Raw genomic sequence first — 25,948 nt, 5'->3', positions numbered from 1 at the left:
CAGCTGAATATTGACTTCAGAAAGAGGGAGGAAAGCAAACATGTACCAGTCTACATTGGGGCAGTCGACAATGAAGAGAGTCAGCAGCATGAAATTCCTGAGTGTTAACACAGCAGATGACCTGTCCTGCACCCAACACGTAGATACAAACAGAAGGAAACCATGCTGGCGTCCTTACTTTCTTAGAAGGTTCAGCCTGTCACCAAACACTCTAACAAACTTCTACAGATGATGTACACTTGTAAGTATCCTCATGGGTTGTAATATTGTTCTTTCTTGTTAAAATTGTGCTTAATTTGTTTAATTTATGTTTTCCTTGTGAATACTGCTAATACACTATGTGCCTGAAAAGCTGCTCCAAGTTTCTCATTGCTCCTGTGCAGACATATATTTGTGCATATCACAATAAACTCAAAATTTCACTTCACTCTACACGGCATCAAGCAATGAGCTGAGGCAGAGGATACAACCAAGGCCAAGGACTGTGAAAACACAACATTCCAGTAACAGGACTGAGGACGTGCTCCAGAACTTGCCTGCCCTTGGCCAAGCTGTTCCAGTGTAGCTACAACACTGGCATCTACACAACAATGTGGAAAATTATCCAGGGGTGCCCATCAAAAAGCAGGATAAATAAACACGGACAATTACCAGCAAAGTGATGGGAAGAATCATCAACAGAACTATCAGATAGCGCTTGCACAGCAATAACTTGCTCACAAAAGCTTGGTTTGGGTTCCGACAAGGTCAGTCAGCTCCTGGCTTTACTGCAGGCTTGGTGCAAAGATGGACAAAAGAAATGAACCGCAGAAATGAAGTGCGAGTACTGTAATTGCCCTTGACATTAAGTCATCGTTTGATCGAGTACAACATCAAGGAGTGGAGGCACCTCCCTCAGTTTCTTCCCCCAGGCCATTAGGTTTCTGATCTCCCAGCTGAATCATATTCAAAGTGTCACTGGCTAATCTGTTCTATACCTTCCAATTTTTAAAATTAATGCACTTTAATTTATTAATGTGTGATTCATCTGTACCTTCATAAGTTACCGTGTGTTATGTGTACTACTGCGCTTTACACCCTGGTTCAAAGAAATGTTGTCTAGTTTCTAGAGTAATGATATGGTTATATACGTTATATGCATGTATATAATTAAATGACAATAAATTTGACTTGATAACTTGATTTATACATACTTTGAACTTTGTATCTCTAAATTAGAATAAAATAAAAATAAATAGGATTTCATAGGAATCAGAGGAAACCTCTCTGCCAGGCACAAAGGAAGATAGGTGGCGTTCAATCCACTCAGCCACAAATCATCTCAGCAGTGTTCCTCGGGGTACTGGGCCCAACCATCTTCAGTCGCTTCTTCAATGCCCTTCCTTCAATCGCTAGTTTAGTAGGAAGGATTTTCACTGATAACTGCGCAATGTTCTGCACCCTTTGCAAATCTTTAGAAAATGAGACAGTTCAAAACCAAATTCAGAAAGACCTGAGCAATATACAGGCCAGGGCTGCTAGGCAGCAAGTACATTTGCCCAACACAAGTTCCAGACAATGACAATAGCCAACAGTAGCATGCCCCTGATGCTCATTTGCATTACCATCACTGAATGCTCTGCTATCAATATCCTGGAAGTTACCACTGACTAGAAACTGAACTGGAAAGTACATACCAGCAGGCACAAGGATAGGATCTGTAATAAGGCTACTGAACAGGCTTCTTATAGAGCACAGAACATAGAAATCTACAGCACATTACAGACCATGTACCTACTCTCGAAACTACCTAGGATTTCCCTACTGCATAGCTCTCCATTTTTCTAAGCTCCATGTACCCATCTAAGAGTCTCTTAAAAGACCCGATTGTATCCACCTCTACCAGCATCGCCAGCAGTGCATTCATTGCAAGATGAAAATTTTCTCCATCAGATCAAATGCCACTTGTATTTAAATGACTGTTCCCCTTGTTACTGTAACAGGGCTGAACACACCAACTCCGAATATCCAGGCTCACTACCCGGGTGGGAGCTTTCTATGAAATTCTAAGAAGGCATCGAGGTGACCTGCGCACTTTGTACTGTGCCATTTCCATGCGTACACGTTATTAACCTTTTACCCTTATTTCACACGATTTATGCAAATTTTAATATTTCAAGTAAATTTTACAAAAAGTATTCATTTAACGTCACAATCAATAAATGGCTGAGTTTCCTCAGTATTGGATTATCAACATACAAGTATGTATGGTCAAGTTTCACCTCCATGGAAAGTGCCATTCATGAGGTTAAGTTTTCATTCCAGTGAATGGTTTATTCAGTTATTTCTTGCCCGATAAAATCCGCTCTTGACCTGACAATCCACATCGTTAATGCCTTGCTCCTTTCTGCCTGCTTGCACTGAACATTCTGTGTAACCATTACACTATATTCTGCACTATGATATTGGTTTTCCATTGCACTGACTGACGAAATGGTCCGTGTGTACGGCATGCAAAGCAAAGTTTTACACAGTCCCTTGAAACAAGTGACAATAATAAATCGATCTCCTATATAATGTGGCCATAAGAGCAGATCAGAGGTTACGAATCCTGGCGAGTAACTTACTTCCCAACTACCTAAAGCCTCTCCATTATCTACAAGGCTCAGGTCAGAACTGTGATGGAATGCACTCCAGTTGCCTGGATGAGTGCATCGTCAACAACATTCAAGAAGCTGAACAGTACAGAGGGTATAGCAGTCAGCTTGATAGGCACCCCGTTTACAACCAGTCACTCCAACGCCAATGCACAGTAGCAGCAGTCTGCACTGTCCACAGCATGCACTGCAGTAACTCCTGAGACAGCACTTTCTAAACCCACAACCTCTATCAGCTGGAAGGATAAAGGCAGCAAGAGCACAGGGATGCCACCACATGAACATTACTCTGTCGGCCACTCAGAAATATAACATTGTTCCTTCTTAAACATACTGTGGGTACACCCACCCCTCAAGGATTACAGTGATTCAGAACGACAGCTCAGCTCCACCAACTCAAAAGCAATTAGTGTTGGACAATTACGTTCTGGCTCAGCATGCAAAGCCTTTGCACATCATTTAAATGAATAAAAAATTGTGTTATCCAGGAATACTTTAGGACCAAGTTTCTCTTAGTGCCAAGTTTCTGATATAACTCTTTCACGTTTCCAGTTACCTGCACCCATGGTTTACAAGGGTAATTCACCACGTACCACACATTCAAAAACACATATAGTGAACAAATTTAGTTATGTCATTTCCATTTTCATTAACTCCAGTAAAATCCTCGCACTGACCAAATTGAGCACAAACTGTCTTCCCATTTTGTGTTCCTCCTTCTCAAAGTCTTATCTTTTTTCCTGACTCTGTCTGCACTTTCTGATGCATTCTTATGCTCGTGTACTCTGTCCTTCCCCTACACATTCTGTCCTGCACTATTGGATAGGATACCTACTTCTGTTTCCAGTATGAACGTGTGTCCTTCTGAATCTGCCCTCAGCCACCAACTCTCCTGCCAAACTGGTTATGCAGCACGAGCAAACTCTTTTGTGACGGATCCTGTTCCTGTTGAGCTACTTTGTCGCTCCTGGCAGCTGCAACAATAACAGTTCCAGACCAAGCAGAGGGTTAGGGTTTGTTGTTTAGAGTTCGGGGAACAGCAGTTGTGGCTCAAAGGGCAGAGGGATAATAATGGAAGAAGGAAGAACTGATCATAAAATAAAGATCTTTCTCAGGTTACAACACAGTTTAATTCCTGATAGCTATTTGTAACCTGGACCTTTAAGTCAGAAATGAAGGAAAAAAAAGTCTGTGGGAGAGAATCACAGAAAAAATTGTAATGGGAGAGTGAGCAGTTGCAGGAAGAGTGGCCTCAGAGACTCAGTCAAGTCTGTTCACTGTTCCTGGCTTTGCTCAGCTGTTAGAGCTTGGCGGCGGTGGTGGGGATGGGGCATTGGAGGACGAGGTAGAGACAAGAAAACACGTGGGCTTGTCTCGGCAGATTATCACTGCCGTCCTTGCAGCAGCTAGTAAATTTGCCCCATCAGTCTTGGGAGAACTAGTACCTTAGAGTGGAGCAGGAGAAATTTCAACAGTAGGCAACAAACCTCAACATATTTCATTCTTCTCAATGATAGAGAAGATCATTCGGCCTATTAGGACTATATCTGTTCTTAGATCAACTCCATTAGCCTATTTTTCCCTATTCTCTCAAAATGGTTATTACCAATTTTCATCACATACGTCCTCTCCCCACCCACCAACTGCTCATCCTTTTTAGATATTTTGCCTGTCATTTACAACAACCAATTATCGACCAACTGAGAAGCTCATAGCATCCTGGATATGTTTGTAAGTGAAGGAGAATATCTGTAGTTGCTGGAAATCTGAGAAAATGACAAAAACCACCAGAAACACAGAATGCGTGTGATGTGGGATCATTGACCTAATCTGCAGAGTGTTTCTGAAAGTGCACATGATGGAAAGTTGGAATAAAACTTTGCAGCACACAGCGGCGAAGGCCTCAGAGAAATTCAGACACACTGCCAAAACTATTCACTAGAGATCATCTAGTGAATGGGATAACTATGTACACTTATTCTATTCCTGGTGTTCCCAGAACCGATGGTCTCACTTAAGGGCTCTTTAACTTGTTATTTCATGCTCTCATTATTTATTGCCATTTATTTATATTTGCAATGCACAGTTTGTTCTATAGGTTTGCTAAGTATGCCTGCTGAAAAAGAATCTCAGGGTTATATGTGGTGACATGTATGTACTCTGACTATAAATTTTACTTTGAACTTTGAAATAAAAAGGTAATCCTGATCCTATCTTTACCGTGACTGACACCTCTCCTCATGCCCAACAACAGGTCTCAGGAGATTGTGAACTTTGCTACTAAAATCAAATTCATATATTCAACTTACACTGTTATATCCCATCAAAAAAAAAACTCCCCAAAGCATCTCCCTCTCCTTGTCCTTACCAGTGTCTTTTTTAGATTTGTTCCAAATCTCCCGCAGGCCTTCTTTGAGCTCACTTTATCCACAAGATCCAACATTTTATGTTCCTTTGACTAAATATCTGCTAAATCATTGACAACTCAACCTTACTTCCTCTGCTCATACTGTATGATATAGTTATTTTTTTCTTTCTCATCTGGTACTATTCACTTCCTTTCAAATTACCTTCAATTAAATGCTGGGAAGACTGAACACCCTCTATAACTTTCATTCCATAACTCAATTCCAGCTCACTCTGAATCAACTTTTGAGTTTGAATCAGACTGATAATGACCTAAACATCCCAAACAATCCCAAGTTTATCTTCCAAACCATTGGCAGGAATCACAGCTTTAACTTTGTGATAATACACACCTTGCTTCTTCCTGTTTTCATTGCTTGCAGAAGAGTCCACTCCAATCTGCCATGTATAACTATGCATGAGATTAAGTGCATGAAAAACCCTACTGTCTACATCTTAACTACCTCTGTGCTTCCTCACTTACAATCCCAATTGAAACCAGGACAGTTCACGACATGAACCCTTCTAATACTGTAAGCTTTGGAAATCTACAACCACTTGTAATTCTTCCCTGGCATCTTGCACATTTGCCACTTCCTTAGAAACATCAACAGTTGTGTCATCTGTTACATGGGGTCTTAATTAATTGTAAAATTCCCACCCAGGCCAACTACACACGTTTCTGCATTTAAGGTATTCATTAAAACAAGCCTTTTTGATTAAAATTATTCCCTTATGACATAGGAAGAAGTCATTTGGCTCCTGAGTCTATGCCAACTCTGAGCAAGCTCATTCCATAGTTATTTTGCTGTAACCCAGTCCCTTTTGCATGCTTATCAGCTCCAATTGATTCCCCCACCACCCACTTTGATGGAATTTACAGCATCCAATTAAATTAAAAACAACCATACCTCTGGAACATGTGAGGAAACTAGCGAACCTGGGGAAAACTATTTTGACACAGAATGCGCACAGATGGCATCAAAGGTCAGGACAGAACCTGAGACAATAGAGTTGTGAGGGAGCAGCACTTTCTTCCCCAGGCTTCCTCGGAGCTCATCTCACCTACAAGGTAGACATTGTTTTGCACTCGAGTAAAATTTCCGCTATAACATTGACGACTAAACCCGATTTCCTCTGCCCATGTTGCCTGATATTGTTAATCTTTGTCAACTGAAATACTGTGTCACTCTTTATTCAAATATCCTGCTTGGCATCAATTTTGCTTGTTTACACTTCCCTGGTCTCCTTCCCTGGAGATTTTAGTACATTAAAGGCTCCATGTCAAAATGGAATGTGGTTGTTTTACTTAAACAGGAAGTAAGCATACCCTGGGAGGTCAAGAAAATCTACAATATGATCCCTCTATTAACAATCCAATGTAACTTTATCTGAAAATAAATAAGGATAGTTGATTGATTCCTGATAAACAATTTTTAAATAAGATTATCTTCTTGGTTTGTAAAATAAGGTATGTCATATCTGACTAAAAGCTTGTAGTAAGATCTCCCACATCGGCATATTTTCCTGTTTGCTCTGGCAGCAAGAGCCTCTTACTGTGGGGTCCAGTAATAAAAAGCTGCCCTTCAAATAGACAAACAACTCTTCCTCTCAGACCAATCAGCTCTCTGTGTGTCTTCAGTTTCTTTTAATACATTCATGACAGCTCTATCTTCAAAGGCCAATCCTGATATTCTGGATTTCATTCTATGGAATTCTCTATCTCACTAAACCATTCCCTGAAACATGTTTCTGTATTGAAGCTTTCAGTCTACCAGTTCCAAGGTCTCACTGTTCAGCTAAATGTCAAATCTTGTATAACATCCATTGACACCCCTCCAGATTTATTATTACTTAAAAATGGACATGAAGTTTATACAAGGCATGTTGTTCAGTTGGTGAACCTTAGGATCTGGAGTCATAGCCAAGGGCATGACTATCATTCATACTTTATGGTGCTTGTTCTGGTTTTATTAAGATAAGAACGATGCATTATAATGCAGGGTCTGTGACAGTAGATATGTCAGAGGATCAGGATAACGGAAGAGATACTTGGCCATTGTACTGAGAAGCAGAAGGAAGCTGAGGGAAGTTTTCTTGGAACAGAAGAAAAACAAGTAACAAGGAGTAAAGGGGAGCCTGAGAATGCAAGAAGCAAGAGACAGTCGTGGAGGAGAGATCAAGCTGAGTGAAACAATGGACAACAGTGTCACTGTGCTTCCTACTTTGGAGGCTGTGCTACAGAGGGAATCCTATATAACAATTACAGCACAGAAACAGGCCATCTCGGCTCTTCTAGTCTGTGCCGAATGCTTACTCTCACCTAGTCCCACCTACCTGCACTCAGCCCATAACCCTCCATTCCTTTCCTGTCCATATACCTATGCAATTTTTTTTATTAAATGACAAAATCGAACCTGCCTCTACCACTTCTACTGGAAGCTCATTCCACACAGCTACCACTCTGAGTAAAGAAGTTCCCCCTCATGTTACCCCTAAACTTTTGTCCCCTAACTCTCAACTCATGTCCTCTTGTTTGTATCTCCCCTACTCTCAATGGGAAAAGCCTATCCACTTCAACTCTATCTATCCCCCTCATAATTCTAAATACCTCTATCAAGTCCCTCCTCAACTTTTTACGCTCCAAAGAATAAAGACCTAACTTGTTCAACCTTTCTCTGTAACTTAGGTGCTGAAACCCAGGTAACATTCTAGTAAATCTCCTCTGTACTCTCTCTATTTTGTTGACATCTCTCCTATAATTCGGTGACCAGAACTGTACACAATACTCCAAATTTGGCCTCACCAATGCCTTGTACAATTTTTACCCGAGGGGTAAAAATGGTGTGCAGGAAGCTATATTAGCTGAGAACAAAAAAAAAACTAAATTGATATATAAACACAAGAGATTTTGCAGATGCTGGAAATGCTGGAGGAAATCAGCAATTAGGCAACGTCCCTGGAAGGAAATAAAATGTCAAAATTTCGAGCAAAGACCCTTCATTGGGGACTGAAAGGGAAGAGGCAGAAGCCACTACAAGGTGGGGGAGTACAAGGAGTAAGGGAAGTGGGAGAAATTATTGGAAGTTTGAGAAATCAATGTTCATGTTGTCAGGTTACAGGATACTCAGAGAGAACATGAGGTGCTATTTTTCCAATGTGCATTTGGCTTCATCTTGGCAGTACAGAAGACCATAGACAGGAATGCCAAAATGGGAATAAGAAGTCAAATTGAAATGAATGGCCACCATGAAATCCTGCCTTTCATGGTGGATGGAGCGACGGTGCTCTACGAAATGTCCCCCCACCTCCCAAATCTGCCTTGAGCCTCAGCGATCAGAATCAGGTTTATTATCATTGGCATGTGATGTGAAATGTGTTAACTTAGCAGCAGTTCAATGCAATACATAATACAGAAGAGGAAAAACAACTAAAATAAAAATAATAATAATAAATTACAGTATACATATAGAAACACAGAAAACCTACAGCATTGAATAGATTAAAAAATGTGCAGAACACATGAATTACTACATACTAAAAATGTGAGGTAGTGTCCAAAGATTCAGTGTCCATTTAGGAATCGGATGGCAGAGGGGAAGACGCTGTTCCTGAATCGCTGAGTGTGTGCCTTCAGGCTTCTGTACCTCCTACCTGATGGTAACAGTGAGAAAAGGACATGCCCTGGGTGTTGGAAGTCCTTAATAATGGACACTGCCTTTCTGAGACAGTGCTCCTTGAAGATGTCCTGGGTACTTAGTAGGTTAGTACCCAAGATGGAGCTGACTAGATTTACAACCCTCTGCAGCTTCTTTCAGTCCTGTGCAGTAGCCACCCCGTCATACCAGACAGTGACGCAGCCTGTCAGAATGCTCTCCAAGGTACATCTATAGATGCTTTTGAATGTATTTGTTAACATGCCAATTGTCTTTATACTCCTAATGAAGTATAGCCGCAGTCTTGTCTTCTTTATAACTACATCTATATGTTGGGACCAGGTTAGATCCTCAGAGATCTTGACACCCAGCAACTTGAAACTACTCACTCTCTCCACTCCTGATCCCTCTATGAGGATTGGTGTGTGTTCCTTCATCTTACCCTTCCTGAAGTCCACAATCAGCTCTTTTGTCTTACTGACATTGACTGCCAGGTTGTTGCTGCAGCACCATTCCACTAGTTAGCATTTCTCACTCCTGTACGCTGTCTCGTCTCCATCTGAGATTCTACCAACAATGGTTGTACTGTCAGCAAATTTATGGATGGTATTTGAGCTATGCCTAGCCACACAGTCATGTGAGTGGCTAGTCACTCACAGTCATAGAGAGTAGAGCAGTGTAGAGGAGGTCGCACCGGGAACATCAAATACAATAGATGATACTGATAGACTAGCAGGTGAATTGTTCCCTAACCTGAGGAACTGTTTGGTGCCCTGGATGGTCATAAGCGAGGAGGTGTAGGGGCATTTGTCACACTTTCAGGGATAATTGCAAGGAGGGATTAGTGGATAAGGAAGACATGTAGATAGGGATCCCTATGGAAATTGGAAAGTGGAGGTGGAGGTAAAGATATGCTTAGTGGTCGGGTCTTGTTGGAGATGGTGGCAGTTGCAGAGAATGATGTGGTTCGTAGGGTGGTAGATCATCATCATGGCTTGGCTTCACGAATGAAGATTTAGGAAGGGGGGCTGCCCATGTTTGTTGCAGGCTCGCTGGTGGCTGATGAGGCCAATATGGGACATGCAGACTCGGCTGTAGTGGCTACAAGGGAAAATCTGTTCTGGGTTTGGTGCTGCTGTTCTTCCTCCTTCTCCTTTTGTCCTCAAGGCCAGCCCTGCGTGTGTTCTCAAAGGAGGAGATAGACTGGTGAATGGAGTGTCGCCAGACCTCATGATCAGAGGCTAGAGTAGACCACTGGCGATGGTCAATGTGACAGGCCCAAGGGGTTTCTTCAGAAAGTCTTTGTACCTCTTCTTCAGTGCTGCCTGTCACGGTGACCAGTGGAGAGTTCGCCATACAGTTCAATCTTGGGCAGGCAATGATCCTCCATCCTGGAGACGTGTCCTGCCCAGTGCAGCTGTGTCTTCAACAGCATGGCCTCGATGCTGGTGATCTCTGCCTGTTCGAGGACTTCGATGTTGCTGATGAAGTCACTCCAGTGGGTGTTAAGGATGGTGCGGAGGCAGCGCTGGTGAAAACACTCAAGGAGTTGTAGGTGGTGATGGTAGGTGACCCACGACTTGGAGCCGTACAGGAGGGTGGTCAGTACAATGGCTCTGTACACGCTGATCTTTGTGCCTTTCTTCAGATGCTTGTTGTTCCAGACTCTCTTGTACAGCCTGCCGAATGCACTGTTTGCCTTTGCCAGTCTGTTGTTAATCTCTTTGTTAATCTTGGCATCTGACGAGATGGTGCACCCCAGGTAGCTGAACTGGTGGACTGTCTTCAGCTCTGCCTGATGTGGGGAGGGTGATAATCTTCTTGAGGTGCAGGTTGATGGAGAACTTCTGTCTTCAAGCTGACTTCCAGTCCGAAGAGCTTGGCAGCCTCTGCAAAGCAGGATGTTATACGCTGCAGGGCTGTCTCTGTGTGGGCAGCAAGGGCAGCATCGTTGGTGAAGAGTAGCTCTCGGATAAATTGCTCCAGTGTCTTGGTGTGGGACTGTAGTCACCTCAGGCTGAACAGACAGCCATCAGTGCAGTATCAGATATAGACGCTGTCCTTGTCATCAAGGTCTTCTGTGTCTCTTTCAAGCATCATGCTGAAGAAAGTGGTGGAGAGAGTTGGCGCGAGGACACAGCCTCGCTTTACTGTGTTGCCTATTGGGAAGGGCTCTGAGAGGTCGTTGTTGTATCTGACTTGGCCACGCTGATCTTCATGTAGCTGGATGACCATGCTGAGAACTTTGGAGGACATCCCAGTCGTTCCATGCTTTGCCACAGACCTTCCCTGCTTATGGTGTTGAACACTTTGGTAAGGTTGACAAACATCATGTACAGTCCCTTGTTCTGTTCCCTACATTTCTCTTGGAGCTGCCCGAGAATGAATACCATGTCGGTGGTGCTCCTGTTGGCTCGGAAGTCTCACTGGCTCTCTGGGAGGTGTTCTTCTGCAATGGTGGGCACCAATCTGTTCAGGAGTACTCTTGCGAGGATTTTCCCTGCGATGGAGAGCAGAGTTATCCCCTGGTAGTTGGAGCAGTCGGACCTTTCCCCCTTGTTCTTATACAGGGCGATGATGACTGAATCACAGAGGTCCTGTGGTAGTTTGCCTTGTTCCCAGCAGCAGACAAAGAACTCATGAAGTTTGGTGTGTAACGCTGGCCCCCATGCTTCCAAACCTCTGGTGGGATTCCATCAACTCCTGCTGCCTTACCACTTTTCAGCTGCTCTATGGGCTTGACAGTCTCTTCTAGGGTTGGAATCTTGTCCAGTTCTGTTTTCTCTGCCTGTTGTGGGATGCGATGAATTGCTGAGTCTTGGACCATGGGGTTGGTGCTGAAGATAGTCCGGAAATGTTCCGACCACTGGTTCAGGATGGACGCATTGTCTGCGAAGAGCGCCTGACCGTCTGCACTGCGCAAGGGACGCTGGACCTGGTGCAAAGGGCCGTACACTGCTTTCAGGGCTTCATAAAACCCTCTGTAGTCACCTGTGTCTGTACAAAGCTGAGTTCTCTTTGCGAGGTTGGTCCACCACGTTCTGAATCTCTCAAAACTTGTGCTGGAGGTTGCTGCATACAAGGTGGAAGGCTGCTTTCTTATCAGGACAAGACAGCTGAGCAAGGTGCGCCCAATCACTTCTTCTCCAGCGATTTTTGGATCTCCTGGTTGTCTTCATTGAACCAGTCCTTGTTCTTCGTTGTGGAAAACCCTAGGACTTCTTCAGAGGTCTGCAGGATGGTGGTTTTTAGGTGTTTCTAAAGCACTTCTGGAGAGGGGTCTGTGGTGAAACTGGGATCCTCAAGTCTCGACTGAAGATTCGCCTGGAAGTCAGCCTTCACTTCAGCTGCCTGGACATTGCCAACCTGAAACTTCTTCCTTGGAGTGCCTCCTCTCTTTGGCTTGGGTTTGAAATGGAGACTGAGTTTGCAGCTGACAAGACGATGGTCCGTATTACACTCTGTGCTGAGCATGACTCGGTTGAGTAAGACATCCCGAAGGTCTCTCTGGCACACCAAGATGTAGTCTATGAGGTGCCAATGCTTGGACCGAAGATGCATCCAAGTTGTCTTCAGACCGTCTTTCTGCTGGAAAATGGTGTTGGTGATGGTGAGTTGCTGCTCCACACAAAACTCTAATAGAGGGCGCCCGGTGTCATTGCAGTTTCCAAAACCATGTTTGCCAAGTACTCCTTTCCAGGCTTCTGAATCTTGGCCTACTCTGGCATTGCAGTCGCCAAGGTTGATGACCTTGTCGTCTGCAGGGGCGTTCCGTACGAGGTTGCGCAGATTCAGTGTAAAGCTTGTCCTTTTTGTGCAGGATCCACTTGAAGAGTGGGGGTGTACACGCTGATGAGTGTAGCATGCTGCTTGGTTCAAAGTGGAAGGAGCATGGAGATGATGTGGTTGGAGTGACCAGTAGGCAATTTTTCAAGTTTGGAGGCTATGGAGTTCCTGACCATAAAGCCAACGCTAGAAAGATGTCTCTCAGTCTCTGGCTTGCCTGACCAGTAGAGGGTGTAGCCGGTGCCATGTTCTTGAAGGCAGCCTCCCTCTGGGAAGCGGACTTCACTGAGAGCAGCGATGTCGGCATTCAGTGTTGAAAGTGCATGCGCTACTAGAGTAGTCCAGTTGTACCGCCAGACATTCAGTCGCACCATGACGTAGTAAGCTCGGTAGAAAAGGGGGGCACCGACGAGAAGGTGTTGCTGTGGACACAGTAGTGTAGGAGAGGCCATTTGCAGTGGCTGGTGGTAGATGAGGACAAGGGAAACCCTGTCCTGTGAGAATGGAGTGAGGGTAGATGTGCGGGAAATGTTGGGGATGGGGATCAGCAAAGTATCGATGGTGGCAGAAGGGAAATCTTATTCTTTGAAAAAAAAGGAGGCCATCTCAGATGTTCTAAAATGGAAGCTCCCATCCTTAGAACAGATGCGGCAGAGATGCAAGAACTGAGAAAAGGGAATACCATTTTTACAAGTGACAATGTGGGTAGAGGTACAGTCAAGCGGGCCATTAGAGTCAATAGGTTTGTAAAAGATATCTATGTATACTTTGTCTACAGAGATTGGGAAAAAGGGTGAAAATGGTCAGAGATGAATCAGGTAAATTTGAGGGCAGGGTGGAAGTTGGAGCCAAAGTGACTTAAACTGACTAGCTCAGCATAAATCTAGGAAGCAGCATCAATGCAGTCATCAAAATAGAGGGGAAAAATCTGGGAAGCATTATCAGTAAAGGCTTGAAACATGGACTGTTCCATGTAGCCAACAAAATGCCAAGCAAAGGCGGGGCTCTCGCAAGTGCTACACCTTGAGTTTGGAGAAAGTGGAAGGGGTAGAAAGAGAATTGTTTAGCGTAAGAACCAGTTCTGCTACAGGGGATAGGGTGGTGGTGGAGGGAAACTAGTTAGGTCTGTTGTCAGAAAGAAGCCAATAGACAACAGGTGCAGGAGTAGGCCATTCGGTCTAGCACCGCCATTCAATGTGATCATGGCTGATCATCCACAATCAGTACCCCGTTCCTGCCTTCTCTCCATATCCCTTGACCCCGCAATCTTTAAGAGCTCTATCTAACTCTTTCTTGAAAGCATCCAGAGAATTGGCCTCCACTGCCTTCTGGGGCAGAGCATTCCACAGATCCACAACTCTCTGGGTGAAAAAGTTTTTCCTGAACTCCATTCTAAATGGCCTACCCCTTATTCTTAAACTGTGGCCTCTGGTTCGTAGCCTTCATGATGGGTGATGGACATGTACAGGGACTGAACACCCATAGTGAAAATAAGTCAATCTAGGATAGGAGATTGAAAGTGATCAAGATGATGAAGAGCATGTGAAGTGTCATGGATATAGGGAGGAAGGGACTGAACCAAGGGGGATAAAATGGAAACACTTGGAAATCTGCAGATACTGGAAATTCAAACAACAACACACACAAAATGCTGGTGGAACACAGCAGGCCAGGCAGCACCTATAGGGAGAAGCGCTGTCGACGTTTCAGCCAATAAAGCGCTGACTCTTCTTTATGTTATGATTTTTACATTATATTACTTTTATGTTAATGATTTGGCTGATGGAATTGATGGCTTTGTTGCAAAGTTATCAGATGATATGAAAACAGGTGGAGGGGCAGGTAGTTTTGAGGAAATAGGCTAAAGGAGGACAGATAGATTAGGAAAATGGGGAAAGAAGTGGCAGATGGAATACCGCATTAGGAAGTGTATGATCATGCACTTCGGTAGAAGAAATGAAAGGGATGACTATTTTCTAAATGGAAAGAAAATACACAAACTAAAGTGCAAAGTGTCTTGAGTGTCCTTGTACAGGATTCCCTAAAGATTAATTTGCAGGTTGAGTCTATGCTGAGGAAGGCAAATGGAATGTTAACATTCATTTCAAGAGGTCTAGAATATAAAAGCAAGGATGTAATGTTGTGACTTTATAAAGCACTGGTGAGGCCTCACTTGGGAGTACTGTGAGCAGTTTTGGGCTCCTTATCTTAGAAAGAATGCTTTGAAACTAGAGAGGGTTCAAAGGACGCTCACAAAAATTATTTCAGGATTGAATGGATTGTCATATGAAGAGGACTTAATGGCTATGGGACTGCATTCACTGGAATGATGGGTGACTTCATTGAAAACTATCAAATGGTGAAAGACCCTGATAGAGTGGATGAGGAGAGAATGCTTTCTATAGTGGGAGGGTCTAAGACCAGAGGATACAGCCTCAGAATAGAGCAGTGTCCTTTCAGAATGGAGATGGAGGAATTTATTTAGCCAGATAGTGATGAGTCTATGGAATTCTGTGCCACAGAAACCATGGTGGCCATCTGCCAAGAAGGCCCACCAGCGCCTTTACTTCCTGAGAAAGCTGAAGAAATTTGGCCTGTCCCGTAAAACTCTCAATAATTTTTATAGGTGCACCGTAGAAAGCATTCCTCTTGGGTGCATCACAACCTGGTATGGAAGTTGTCCTGTCCCAGACCGGAAGAAGCTGCAGAAGATCGTGAACATAGCCCAGCACATCACATAAACCAATCTTCCATCCTTGGACTCACTTTACACTGCACGCTGTCGGAGCAGTGCTGCCAGGAAAATCAAGGACAAGACCCACCCAGCCAACACACTTATTGTCCCACTTCCCTCTGGGAGAAGGTTCAGGAGCATGAAGATTCATACGGTCAGATTTGGGAACAGCTTCTTTCCAACTGTGATAAGACTACTGAACAGATCCTGACCCGGATCTGGGCCGTACCTTCCAAATATCTGGACCTGATTTGCACTACCTTACTTTTCTCGTTCTATTTTCTAATTATGATTTATAATTAATTTTTAAAAATTATATTTACTTTGATTTGTACTTCAGGGAGCGCGAAGCACAGAAACAAATATCACTGTGATGATTGTACGTTCTAGTATTAATTGTTTGGTGACAATAAAGTAAAGTATGTACATTTAAGGCAGAGAATGATAGATTCTTGATTGGTCAGTGTTTGAAGGGATATGGGAGAAGGCAGGACATTGAGGGTGAGAAAAAATAGATCCGCCATGATGAAATGGTGGAGCAGACTCAACGGGACAAATGGCCAGATTCTGCTCCTATGTTTTATGGTCTTTTGGTCTTGTTGAGGACCGAACATTCTGCCTCAGAGGGGATGGTGAAGACACAGCAGGAGATGGAGCTGGGGTCAAGGTAGGGTAGACCCCAGAGGACAGAGAAGGTTGGGCTATTCAGAGAAAATGGAGTGGGAGGAAGTGGGAGGGAGACCCACAGAAGTAACAGGGGAATGGGGCAGAGATGGAAGCCTGAGAAACCAAGGGTGGGTGGGAGGTGGTGGTAGAAGAAAAGGAGCAGAAGTTCTGATGAAGAGTCTCAGCCCAAAATGTCAACTGTTTATTTTCCCATCCATAGATGCTTCCTGATTTGCTGAGTTCTCTAAACTGGTATGTACAATTTACCCCAGACACTTGAATTACTTAATCTGTCAATTTACTTAATTCCTTCACACAAATTCAACAATGACACTAGAACTGTATTCTCAGAAGCAAATACACAGATGGTAGCCTTGGTTAACTACAATTCTAGTAGCAGTTTAAAAAAATGAAGATAATTTTATTTAGATGCACTTGCAAAGTAAAGTGGATTTGGTTTTTGTTTACATAATTGAAATTACAAGTAAAAATCCACAGGTAAATTTCTGCATTGTTGCTGATTACCATAAAGATATGGTTGAATCCCGGTAATGCGAGATTTCATTCCCAGCTCTATGAACTTCATTTTCGATTTTATTACTACAGACCTCCTGGTAAAGTAGATTTACAAGAAACATAGCAAGTCACATGCAGTTAACCAGTTATTAAAGCAATCCTTTGAAAAGAATTCTTGGCAATAAATTTCAGTTTCAATTTGAATAGATAAACAGAATTACTTTATCTTGAAGTTGTGCTGATATTGAGTTCTGCTTAAAATTACATGACTTATGTCATTGATACAGAACTATTACAAAGTGCTTTACAATTTTACTTTTTAACCTACCACCCGGCCCGCCTATGGACTGTGGGAGTAACCGGAGGACCCAGGGGAAACCCATGCGATCACAGGGAGAATGCCGGAATTGAACACGGGTCGCTGGTACTGCAAAGTATCGTGCTAACCATCACAGTACAGTGCCGCCCCAGAAGATGCAAAAGTAAATGCAAAGACGGCAAAGTCGTTCTCATGAATGTAAGGTCAATACCTAAGCAAATTAAAATTTATAAATGACGGCTAGTAGCAGTTGAATTATAAAAGGAAGTTTTGCAGATATTAGATGGAATACCGTCCATCATTATATCATTTCAGAAAACGGTATACCGTTGAATATACGCAGTCTAATGTTTCTCATTTGTTCAGTTAAAGCAGGACTTTCTTAAACCCACTATTACCCAGTCATAACCAAGTAACTTAACCAGGAAGTTTAGCTCTATTCCTCACTAAAAATTCCCCATTTCCAATCAACTATACCGCAAGCTCCATTGCAGCAATAACATTTATACACAAAAACACAGTAACCACTTCCTGTCAGGAACTGTAGATTTACATTCCCAGTAGGTAGCTGTCAAAATAATTGTATCTACCATCTATTACCCTGCTGACTTCAAAAATATTCCGAGCAGTTGTATTTGTCATTTTAGTTAAACCCTATTGACGTAAGGGTAAACCGCAAAAGTATGTCATATTAGCATAAACCTACCCAACCAGCCATTCCATGCAGTATACGGATTCTTCAGATGAAATACTGGAAAACCGTGTTCCAAACTACCGGAAAAAGATTTATCTAACGCCCTTTTATTACTTTAATCCCGACGGCAGTCAGTAATCAGGTAAATAACTATAAGTACGCGTTACATGGCAAAAACAAAGTAACAGTAGCCCTTTTAATCAGGTGCTGTAAACGCAAGCTGTATCTCCGCGAAAAGAAAACCTATAACCACCTGCCAGGACGAAAGTTTCCCGGAGTGGACGGCGCAGGCTCAGTGTGGCAAACGGGAGCCAGCAAGAGGCACTCCGCTGTCAGAATTAGGAGAAGGAGAGAAGTGATTGCAAGCTGCAATTTAAGTTGAAATCTTACCGTCAAAGCATCCATAAGATGCGACTGTCCGAGGAACCAGCGCACCTGCGTTGAGGCATTGCGCAATCTGTAGTTTCCCGGCACCCCGAATTCGCAGTCGCTCCTCCTCCCTCTCCCGTCAATCAAAAGTGTAAAATTGTCTAAAACTCCTAACCACAAGTAAGAGTTGTCCTCTCAAGCGTCACTTATTTTTATCTTTTTTTTTGCTTGTGTAATTCTGGATGATAACCAGAAAGTGCTCATTGCTTTTGCAAATATAAGGAATCCTAAGGAGGTCTTGTATTTGCAGAGTGTCTTCGATGTCCCAAGTGATGGCTTGGAATTGGAAACTGACTCTTAACACTTTGGAGGCTGCAAACCACAGGCTCAAACAGATAGGTGTAGCTGGAGTGGAAGCTGCAAGAAATGCATTTAAATAAAAATCTGAAATAAACTGCAGAAGCTGGAAATGTGAAATTAAAACACATACACTCAGCAGGTCAGGCAGCCCCCGCGGAAAGAGAAGCAGTTAACATTCTGGGTCTGGGACACTTGGTCAGCAGGGAAAACTTAACGGTAGGTGCACTTGTTACATTATTGCAGGCATTGCCTTGACCTGAAAGAAATGAGTGAAACTTTAATGAATGTTTCTCTACTGTGTTTACTGAGGAGAAAATCATGATAACTCAAGAGGTAAGGGTTATAAGTGGGGATATTTCGGAGGGCATTCATATTACTAGACTGGAGGAACCTGTGGCCTTGCAGCTCATTAAGGTGGATAAATCTACATCAACGGAGCTGTGGCGGAGCGTGTATCAAGCTTCAAATTCCTTGGCGCAACAGCGCCTTTATTTCCTGCGGAGCATCAAGAAAGCTCACCTCTGTCCCAGGACACTGACGGACTTTTACTGCTGTACCATTGAGGGCATACTCACCAATTGCATCTCAGTGGGGTACGACAATTGTCCCGTATCGGACCGCAAAGCACTCCAGCGGGTGGTGAAAACTGCCCAGCGGATTATCGGCACCCAATTGCCCACCATGGAGAACATCCACCATAAATGCTGCCTGGGCAGGGTGAAAAGCATTATCAAGGATGCACCTTACCCTAACCATGGACTTTTTACTCTCCTTCCATCCGGTAGGTGCTACAGGAGCCTCCGCTCCCGCACCAGCAGGCACAGGAAGAGCTTCTTCCCTGAGGCTGTGACCCTGCTGAACCTCACATCACAGCGCTAAGCAGTATTGCACCCATATTGTACTGTCTCAGTACTTCTATATTTGTGTGCTGTAGCACTTACCTTTTATTCGCGGTTATTTTGTAAATAAAACTATTCTTTGCATTTCTGGTTAGATGCTAACTGCATTTCATTGGCTTTGTATCTGTACTTGGCACAATGACAATAAAGTTGAATTTAATGTAATCTAAATCTCCAGTGCTTGACCAAGAGCATCTTCGGATTTTATGGAAGACTAGAGAAGAATTCGCAGAGTACCTTGTGGAGATATTTCTTTCATTATTAGCACCCGAAGTTGCTGTAGATTGGCTGCATTTTTCTGTTGCTGAACTCTTGCAGTATCTCATTTTTATAATTTTTTTAGCCCATCTAGGGTCTCAGCTGTATCTTTCTTAGCTTATATATGAACAGCATTTTCATTGGTAAAGGCTAATACATTTTGTATATCAGCCATATTATATGGTGCAGACTAGACCCTACAGCCCAACTTACCGATACTAACCTAGTTGTTTATCTGAGTTAGTCGCATTTACCTCCATTTAGCCATAAAGGACTTTTCATCCATTTACCTGTGCAAATATCTTTAAAACATTCTAATTGTATCTGTCTCCACCACTTCATCTGGCAGCTTATTCCATATATTGACCACCCTCTGTGTGAAAAAGTTGCCTCTGAGATTCCTCTTAAATCTTTCCTCTCTCACCTTAACCTTATGCCCTCTTGTTTTAGACTCCCAGACCCTTAGACCATTCATCTTATCTATGTCCTTATCATTTAGTAATAATTTATAAGGTCACCCCTCAGCCTCCTCCACTGCAGGGAAAAAAGCCCCAGATTCGCCAGTCTCTTCTAATAACTTAAGCCTTCTAGTTTTGGTAACATCCTTATGAATCTCTTTTGCACCCTTTCCAATTTAATGACATCCTTTTTATAGCTGAGCAACACATGTCAGTATGTTGAATAGCTAGAACATGACATCCCAATTCTATACTCAAAGCCCTGACCAATGACAGCAAGCCTGCAAAGTGCCGTCTCCCATTTTTCAATGAACATATTTTCTTTTCTTCTCTGCCCACAACTATTTCCTGTTTACATGCCAATAGAATAGTTTTGGATTCATTTTTATGCTTCCAATCTTTACTCTGTTCTTTCTTTGCCTCTGAACTTTTGGTAATTAGCCAAGTCTATATTTGTGTTCACAACCCAACCTCTATCACAGATTCCTTTTGTTTTGTCCTGTTTTGTTCTGTCATTCAGAAAGCTCTGGCTTTAACTTCCTTACCCATCTCTGCAAGTGGAATGTAGCTAGGCTGTAGATGAAAATCTCCATCAACAACCTACATATATTTGTAGAGTCGTAGAGCCATACAGCATGGGAACAGGCTGTTCAGCCCATCTGGTCCACCTAACCACCATTCCCACTTAAGCTAGTCCCCTTTGTACATGTTTGGCCCATATCCTTCTAAACCTTTCCCACCTATGTGCCTGTCCAAATACCTTTTAAATGTTACTGTACCTCCTTCAACCACTTCCTTTGGCTGCTTGTTCTAAACACTGGCAACCCTCTGGGTGAAAGATTTGCCTCTCATGTTCCTATTAAATCTCTACCCTCTCACAATAAACCTATGTCATCTTGCTCTTGGTTCCTCAATGCTGCAAGAAAGTCCCTCTCCATGTTCCTCATGATTTTATACACTCTGTAAGATCAGCCCTCATTCTCCTATGCTTCAGTCTCAGCCTGCTCAACCTCTCTCCATAATTCAGTCTCTTGAGTCCGAACAACATCCTTACAATTGTAATCTTTCCAATATTCTTGTGTTCTTGTTCCAGCAAGGCAGTTCTATCATTGGATTCTCTGAGGATTCAATTGGGAAAGACAGGGAGTCTGCCAACATACCCATCATGAATTCATCTAAGTGATTTGGAAGGCAGTCCATGATCAAGGAAAATTCTGTGAGGAGACTGCACTTTACAAAAATGTCCTCAGGAGCTTCTGTAACCTTCAGAAAGATGACCTGCTGCTGTCATCAAAGTCATAGTTCACTACTGCATAAAAACAAGCCCTTCAGCGCATCGAGTCCATGCCAAATTACGATTCTGTAACAGACCATCCAAACTCCTCCTAACAATGTACTTATCCGAATTTCTCTTAAATGTCAACATCAAACTATTCACCCATTGACCGCTCACCACCTGATGAGTGAAGAAGTTGCCTCTCATGTTCCCCTTAAACATTTCACATTTTACCTGTAACCGATGATGCCTAGTTCTAGTTCAATCAAACCTCAGTGTAAAAAGCGTGTTTGCATTTACCCATCATAATTTTGTTAACCTCTGTCAAATCTCCTCTGATTCTCCTACACTCCAGGGAATAAAGTCCTAACCTACTCAAACTTTCCTTATAACTCAAGTCCCGACAAAATCCTTGTAAATTTTCTTGACACCCCTTCAATCTTATTGATATCTTTCTTGTAAGTAGGTGACCACAATACTCCAAGTTAGGCCTCACCAACATCTTACACAGTTTCAACATAACATCCCAACTCCTGTACTCAATGCCTTGATCTATGAAGGCAAATGTGCCAAAAGCTCTCTTCAATAAAGTCAACTGTGTTGACTTTCTATTGCTCTGCGTTCTTCCTGGCTGTGATTATGGATATGCACAGCACACTTTGCTCTTCCAGATGCTGGCTGTTCATCTAGCCAGACATGGCCTGCATTAGGCAGCATGGAGGGACTGCTGCTTTTCACCAGATTACTGGTTCCCCAAAGCTGGTGAGACCCACGTTTCCTTCTGACATGCAAGGAGCAGTAGCTCCCACCAATACAGGAAAAGGGGTGGGAGTGGCTGGTCAGGTTATTGTGTGGTTAAAGTAGTGTGTTAGTGGGAAGAATTTTAAACTTCTGGATGACTAGAACTGTTGCTGGGGAACATAGGATGTTTACAAGTTAGACAGATTGGATCTGAAACAGAATGGAGTTCAATATCCCGGCAGAAAGATTTGTTCATTGTGCTGGACATGATTTAAACAAATATGGCTGGGTAGATACACAGTTACGTTGGGAGTGAAATGGGGGAGCTACAGTCAAATATAGAAAGAAAATGAATTTGATCTAGTATGTTGAGTAGACAATAAGGCACATCTGCACAATGTAAGGATAAATTGCATTTACCTGCATTTCAATGCAAAGAATCTGACTAGTAAGACAGATGGACAGAGCATTGATCAGAATAACTGGAACTCCTTAGCCATTGATCAGATGCAAAGTTGGGCAAAGTATTTGTAAATGGAATTTAATCTTGACAAGGATGGGTTGATGCACTTTGGTAAATCAGATAGGGGTAGGACATATGAGTAAATGAAAGAACACAAAGGAATAGCTCCTTGAAAGTAGCAACCCAGGCGGATTGGATGGAGTCTAGAATTTAAAAATTGGGATGTCATGTTGCAGCTTCACAAGACTGGTTTGATGTCTCAGTGTATTGTGTGCAGTTCTGGTCACCACACTACAGGAATGATGTGATTATACCGTACTGGAGAGAGAACGGGGAGATTTATTTTTGATTTATTTTATTTAGAGAAATAGCACAGAATAGGCCCTTCCAGACCTTTGAGCTGCACCACCCATCAACCCCCATTTAACTCTAGTTTAATCATGGGACAATAATTGACTAATTAACCTACTAAGCAGCACATCTCAGGACCGTGGGAGGAAACTGGAGCACCTGGAGAAAACCCACGCATTCCAAGGGGAGGACATACAGACTCCTCATAGATGAGGTTATAATTGAACACCGAACTCCGAAGCCCTGAGATGTAATAGCAATGTGCTAATCACCACACTACCATGGTGTCCAAAGAGCAATTCACCCACCCCTATCAGCTAAACACCCTGTTGGCTGCCATCAGGATATTCCCTGGACTGGCTAGACTTTAGTTATGGGAACAAATTGGAGACCCTGGGTTTGCTTTTGCTGAAGTAAAAGAGTTTGAGGGGTAACCAGATAGTGGTATATAAAATTAAAGATGTATAAATCTGGTGGACATTGAGTAGATGGTGCTCATCTTCCAGATTATCCTTCCAGAACAAAGTACATCCACTGCCTTGTTCTTTGAGCTGTCCATCTTTAGTTTGTTGTCTTCCTCTCAGTGTGGTGTCTCAGTAAATGGAGCCTGAGTCACTGAACAATAATAATGGAACAATCATCTTTGGTGGGTCTATTCACTTGGCTCCTGACATTCTTGGTCCCGAACTTCATAGTGAAGAGTGGACATTGCCTGTGTGTGATTTCTTCCTACAGGGCATGGCAGCACAAACTTGAGAAACCAAGGTCTTAATCCAATGGTCAATGGGACACAAAATGATTAGAGACCAGTTTCAGCTGTGTGGGTATTAACTTATGAAGGCACACCTTCTGAAAGATGCCCACCCTCTGACTTTGGACATTACTAGTTTCAAAGTAGTAAAGATTTTAAGTGCAAACCAATCTGGTGAGTGTTATTATAAACAAAATTTATTCAGAATACATAACACGTTGGTTACACAAGCAGAAACATTTAACCATGTTTAACTTTATTGGACAGATCATGAGCAGCTATAGTTTACTTTTCTATTCTTCTTGGAAGCCATCCAAGAAATGAATGTTCAACACCTGTGTAAGCGCAGTCTCAGGCTAGCTGATATTTATATACTTCTTCGCCGTATTTTCCTTATCTACTTCCCTTATTTTATATCTGTCCTGATCATTTCTTGTTTTCAGAAAGTCCAGGTATCACATCCTTTGAGGTTTTGCAAAATGTCTAAAAAATATGCATTTGTGTCCTTGATGAGTTAACTATCTCATTTCCTAATTTTAACAATTGCTTGCCCTTTGGATCTATTAGTTTTAGCCTTATATTGTTTGAAAATCTTCTTCATAGAAAATCTGTGGTTGTTCAGTGTTGCACTTTAGGCACACTTCTCTGGGAGAAAATCTTAATAAAATATATTGGCATAAGATTTACATTAATGACTGATTACACATCAAAATAATTAATGTTTTATTTTTCAAAAGTAAGTTTCAACCTTGAGGAATTACATTTTTCAATGGCATTGTGCAATATTGTTTAATATTTTCTAGTTATTGAATAGTTCTTGCCTAGAATTTCACAATAGTCACAAGATATTATACTCTGCCTCTGCATTTTGTTTTATTGAAAACAATTGAATACATTTTGTAGGTAGAATACAACACACAGATGTATATGACATGCTCAGCTTCACCAACTAGGAATGACTTTATTGGCATTAATTTCTAACATGAACACCTGTCTACGTTACACCTTTCTTTTGCAGCTGGTCATCCCGCCTCTGCGTACTCAATTAGATTAGGAGTATTCAAAGATTCAAAGATTAATTTATTATCAAATTATACACCTCTGAAATTCTTCTCCAGATAGCATGAGACCAAGAAAGAAAAGAATGGCTGCATGATCATCAACTGCCAAGTGCTCCCCCCGCACAAAAAAAGGACAAAAACAGAACCCCGCACACAAAAAAACAGGAAAGATAGAGTGAAAAACACAGAATACAAAAAAACCCATCAGACTGAAAAGAAAGTCAATAGTCTAAGCCCATATCCGAAACGCAGAAAACCTGGGTAACATTCTCCGGGCATAGTGGCAGCCTCTCCTCTCTCAGGAGCAGAGCGATACCACCAGTGATCAAAAGGCAGGCAGCCTATGCTCACCTTCCATGTTCACCTCTATGTTTCAATTTCCCTCGTCACTTTAATTGGTGAACAATGGAAGCTTTAATTGGAAAAATGGAGTCAAACATCGGCTCTCACCCTGTCCCGCAGCCTTCTTGCCATGAGCTTCGCACACGTTGTCTCTGTCTCCCAGAATCCGCTCAGAGACTACAGAGCACAGAAGCACCCAGATGACCACCAAACCGCTAATTACAGGCTCCGGCAGTTCCAGAATCCCATTCAAGGTGAAAAACAAACATAAACATAAACAAAGTGAAATATATGGTTTCACGGTCTATCCAGAAGATGGCAACCGTGGGAGCATTGTATGCAGGCACCATCTTGCCATCTTGACCTACGACGTTGTGGCCATTACTGAAACTTGGCTGGAGGAAGGGCAGGATTGGCTGATGCAGGTACTGGGGTTTAGATGTTTTAAAAGGAATAGGATGGGAGGTAGAAAAGTGGAGGGAGTAGTATTGCTGGTCGGGGATAGTATCACGGCTGTAGAAAGGGAGGACGCTGCAGAGGGAGTGTCCACTGAGTCGGTCTGGGTGGATGTCAGAAATAGGAAGGGATCGATCACTGTGCTGGGAGTAGTCTATAGGCCCCCAAATAGCCCTTGGGACACTGAGAAGCAGATAAGCAGGCAGATTTTAGAATGGTGCAGGAAATACAGGGTTGTAGTTATGGTGATTTCAACTTCCCTGATATTGACTGGCACCTCCTGACTGCAAGGGGGATAGATGGGGCTGAATTTGTCAGGTGTGTTCAAGAGGGACTCCTGACACAGTATGTGGACCAGCCGATGAGAGGAGAGGCTATACTGGATCTAGTTCTGGGTAATGAACTTGGTCAGGTGACAGACCTTTTGGTGGGGGAGCATTTTGGTGAGAGTGACCACAACTCCCTTAGCTTCAGCATAGCTATGGTAAAGGATAAAAACAGACAAAATGGGAAAGTGCTTAACTGGGGAAGGGCTAACTATGAAGGGATCAAGCAGGAACTAGCGAGAGTAAATTGTAAACAGATATTCAAGGGTGAAAGCACAGAAATAATGTGGAGGAAGTTTAGGGACCACTTGTTCTGGGTTTAGGATAGGTTTGTCCCACTGAGACAAGGAAAAAATAGTAGGAAAAGGGAACTGTGGCTGACGAAACATGTGAGGCAACTCGTCAAGAGGAAGAAGGAAGCATA

The 25,948-nt window shown here is 42.8% G+C and overlaps 1 protein-coding gene across 1 annotated transcript in view; it reads right to left on the bottom strand.

The window, feature by feature from the left end:
- Positions 1 to 19,559, bottom strand: part of LOC140736631 (uncharacterized) — a 78,212-nt gene extending 58,653 nt beyond the window's left edge. Inside the window, exons 1-2 of the mRNA XM_073062448.1 lie at positions 19,523 to 19,559; positions 17,804 to 17,952 (exon numbers count right to left, since the gene is read on the bottom strand). Coding sequence (XP_072918549.1) covers positions 17,804 to 17,952; positions 19,523 to 19,559 — 186 coding nt within the window. The remainder of the gene's footprint in view (positions 1 to 17,803; positions 17,953 to 19,522) is intronic.
- Between the last annotated feature and the right edge of the window lie 6,389 nt (positions 19,560 to 25,948).

Source organism: Hemitrygon akajei, chromosome 12 (assembly GCF_048418815.1).
Source record: "Hemitrygon akajei chromosome 12, sHemAka1.3, whole genome shotgun sequence".
Classification (NCBI taxonomy): Eukaryota; Metazoa; Chordata; class Chondrichthyes; order Myliobatiformes; family Dasyatidae; genus Hemitrygon; species Hemitrygon akajei.
Note: the sequence above shows the minus strand (reverse complement) of the source record. Positions and strands in the feature narration are given on the sequence as shown.